This window comes from Rhinopithecus roxellana, chromosome 12, assembly GCF_007565055.1.
Source record: "Rhinopithecus roxellana isolate Shanxi Qingling chromosome 12, ASM756505v1, whole genome shotgun sequence".
Taxonomy (NCBI): Eukaryota; Metazoa; Chordata; class Mammalia; order Primates; family Cercopithecidae; genus Rhinopithecus; species Rhinopithecus roxellana.
In genome coordinates this window covers 101,724,026-101,728,203 of record NC_044560.1, presented here as the reverse complement: position 1 = coordinate 101,728,203, position 4,178 = coordinate 101,724,026, and the positions used below count along the sequence as shown (strand labels likewise).

General features: G+C 41.0%; 1 protein-coding gene across 1 annotated transcript; it reads left to right on the top strand.

Moving 5' to 3' along the window:
- The first annotated feature begins 301 nt into the window (after positions 1-301).
- On the top strand, positions 302-1,825 carry LOC104656162. The gene is given in 4 exon segments (XM_030913277.1): positions 302-363; positions 676-883; positions 886-1,005; positions 1,037-1,825. Coding segments are annotated over 4 exon segments (438 nt in total). The 3' UTR covers positions 1,085-1,825.
- The last annotated feature ends 2,353 nt before the right edge of the window (positions 1,826-4,178 follow it).

Here is a 4,178-nt window from a genome sequence, read left to right as displayed (position 1 = left end):
ATGAATGAATGAAATCTCCTTTTTGTAAACCAGCTCATCATAATGTCTCACTAATGGCTGCCTTACATTGCAGTATTTATCTCTGTGATTTTGGAGGAATAATTAAAAAAAAAAAAAAAAACAAGGTAAGACAGTAACCTCTCTTGATATGAGCTGCTAAGCATTTAAAGTCCTAGGAGTCAGAGATCACCTGGCTGTCTTCAACATCACCTGCAGGCAGCTGGTGCATCACACACTATGGTGTGATGAAGCCAGCCTCCTTCACCCCCCTCTAAACTCGGACGGGAAGAAATGACCCAACATGGCCATGCATTTATCTGGAGTCAACGCTGATTCTGACTGCATGACCACCTTTACCCTCAGGCATGTGAGTCCCATCAGAGAGGTTGCTAGTATGACATCAGATCCACTTTTCTTCCTATTTTTCAGAGGAAATGTTCCAACACATCCGAGGAAACACATGCCTTCCCAGACTGGCCTGATGCTGTTTCCCAGGAGCTGCATTCTGGAAGGTAGACCATCAGGTGGAAGAAGTATTCTTCAGAGAGCTGCCTTCCCAAGGGAATGGTGACAGCTTGCGCTTGCCGGGGAGTCCTGCTGCCTTCCGAGGTGTGAAGGGAAGGCATGCACTGTGCATATGCTGTACCATACAGTTTTGCCTACAACTGCTTGTAGCTTCATTGTAGCTGTGAATGCTCTGTTCCTCTCCTTTTCACCCCTGAAGATTCGCGAACATGCAGGATTGAGCTGTGTGAGGCATAGCATTCCCCACATGGTAGACAAAGGAGGATGTGGGTCTGACGGCTCTACTGCCGCCCACCCGGGTGAATGGACGTGTGTTCCGGGATATCAGAGCTTGCGGCTGACCAGCCGACATGTCCACAGGCAGCCCTCTCACTGGCTGTCTCGACATTTTGGGTTTCATTGAAGGATTTTACTGGTACAGACTTTACAAAGGCAGAATTGTTTCTCAAGGAAGTGGACACGAAAGATCTCAAATCAGAGGCTGCTAAAAATGAGAGGCCGTCAGTTGCAGAAAAGCAAGCACAGATTAATGACCTATCTATGTCCTACATGGTTTTAGGACTGCGCCTAGATGGGCTTAAAGACCCTAGCCTAAAAACTATAAATGTGCTTCCATTTTTGCCCTGTAGGACAAGAAAACCTTATAGACTTGCTTCTAACTGTGAGAGGAGGAGAGGCCGGGAAGGGAGAGGGAGAAGAGGAGGAGAACAGGAGACAAGAAGAAGGGGAGGAGAGGGAGGGGAGGAGGAGAGAGTCGTGTCAATATCTTTTTAGTGCACAAAACTAATTTTGTTCATCTTGGATTTGGTGAGCTGGATAATATTCTGTGCACAGCTCCTAAATGAATTATTAAATGTCAACTCAAGATGGCTTAACTAAAATACTCAATTTAATAACCAAAAGTATCGAAGGCAACAACAATAATTTTGCAGGTGATTGTAGAGTTGTCAAGTCAAACCATTATAGACAAGCATTTGGGGTTTTCACATAATCTCCTTCCACATCTCATCTTCTGTCACTAAATATCCACTCTGGTGAGCATATTCCATTTCAATAAAGATCATCCCTTCAGTGCCAGCTTCTTTTTATTCAGATCGAGCCAGAAAACCTTTTTTTTTTTCTATAATATAAGCTAAACAAGATCTCAGTCACAACCACCAAATCTTTATTAATGCATTCCTTGTGCTACTTCTGAATATTAATAAAAATTAATAATTAATTTTGCCTTTGGCATTGCAAGATATACTAGTTTTAATTAGTGTACTGTACTCCTATACAATTAAAAAATAATTGATGTCCACGCTTATTGGCGGTGTCTGTGATCTTCCTTTCTGTTGTTGTCAACAAATGCCTTAAAAAACAAGTTCAAGAATGTTGTGCTGTCCGCTTGATTTACACACCCAAAGTAACAGGCAAATCTTTTATGATGAAACAGAACAGTTTTCTGTTTAAATTATACACAAGTATATTAACTAGAAAGAGAAAATTAAAAGCTGATGGCTACAAGGAATAATGGAAAGTCTATAAAAATGTTTTATCTATCAACAAATTTGCCTGGAAAATATCAATGGTTGGCACCATCTCTCCACTGAAACATGGAGAGGCCATCTTGGATCTGTTATGTCAATTCCATCAAGCATTTAATTCTGACGTCCTCCTTAATCAGCTTTAGTTATTTAAATTCAGCATATCATGTTACTGTTATACTACATCATTTTAATTGTACCATGAACTACTTTATTATAGAATGCTAAAGTATTTCCCTGCGCCTCCTTCTTCCTCTTTCTGAACAATGCCGGTTGTATAGAGACAGCCCATGGTGAAAGGAGGGAAATCGCTTCCTTTGAAAATATTTGTGTCAAGAATCTTGCATAGAGAGAGGGTGGTGGTTGTTTTAGCAAAAAATAATTCAAATCCCACAGCACATGTTTCTTAGTTTTCTTTCCTTGAGCCAGGATTTTTATTTTTTATGAAATCTCCATTGAACAACTACAAATGTATCTGTAATACCAAGAGGTAATAGGCTAAGAGGAAAGAGACTTAGAAAAACACACTGCAAGGAAGAAAGAGTCAATGTGAGATGCGGATTTCACACTTTACCCTGGACTCACTGATTAATAAGGATGTTTAAGGCAGAAAAATCACAAATTGACGCAAATTTTTATCATATTCGTGATCTTAATAGCAATTTTGTTTTTTTAAAAATCTACTCTACCAAAATATCTGTCCTAAAAATGTAATCTTTGGTTTATTTTTCATAAGAGAATTGGCTTCAGAGAATTTATCACAATCTAAAATCATGTTGGCCATGTATCTGTTTACTTGTTCATAATCTGCATCTCCTCCTAGGTCCAAATGCATGAGCCCCGGTGCCTGACTGTTCCCTTCACAGCTGCACTCACAGTGCCGAGCACAAGCTCTAGCAGAGCACTGGCATTTCACAAACATCCATGGAATGAATGTATTAATTCTGACTCAAAATATGTTTTTATTCTCCCCCTTTCTAGAGTCTTCTCAATTTTCTTTTCCCATGCCCATCAAAACGTAAATGGATTAAACAGCTGTGGTCTAACTGGAGAATGTCCATTACTCAGTGATAAAAAAAATAAGCCATGAATACACACAATACCATGTATGAGTCTCAAAACAATGGGTTGAGCCATATAAGCCAGCTTCCAAAGAGTCTACACTGTAGGATCTAATGCATATGGAGTTGCAGAGCAGGGAAGGCTAAGCTGTGGTGAGAGAAATCAGAACAGAGCACACTTTCTTCTCAAGAGAGTCTCCCCAAAAAGAGGCATGAGGGAACATGCTGGGGTCATGGAAAAGTCATAGAGCTTGATCAGGCTGATGTTTGCATGGATATTATACATGAAACTACACACCTAAGAGCTGTGCATGCATCCTATGTTAATTACATCTTAATTTTTAAAATTTTAGTAACACACATTTTGTTTTGTAGTTCATTGGCAATGGAAGGAGGAAACACAGAATATGAATACGGTTAAGAGGCCCTGGAATTCCTGTTTCCATATCACGACCTCCCTCCCTCCACAGATGCAGGGAACAGTGCTACTAAGCAGCAGAGTTGACAGATGTTCTTACAACCCCCCCTCCGCCCTGATGCATTTTCCTACCTGGCTTCACCCCGCCCCCGGAGGCTGTAACAGGTCTCTCTCACGCACAGGTGATGAAGGCAGGGGTTCCTTCATTGCAAGCACGCCGTCTTGGATGCAGGGAAGCACCCAGCTCCTCTGCCAGAAGCTGTGAATAACACTCTTAACAGTCCATGCAAATGCTGTGGTCTATGTCTGCATGCCCAGCTGGTCTGCTGATCAATTTTTACTTCTCAAATTGGGTCAGTGAAAAAGGACAGCGCTTTCTGTTCCCGCGATCTAAATTCTCAATGTGATCTAAATTCTATTAACACCGAGGAACCTGAAAATTCCAAAGCAAGCCTTTAGCTTCACTGGGACCACCTTTCAGAAAGGCCCATTGACCTCTTTTCTTTTAAAACCTTCCCTTTCTTTTAATTAAAAGGTCCAGATTTCCTGGATGTTAATCAAAGATTAGCTTGAGAATTAAAATGCTATGCATCACTCAGAAAAAGAACCAAGTCGAATGGTGAACCACACTTCTCTCCTAATCAGTCC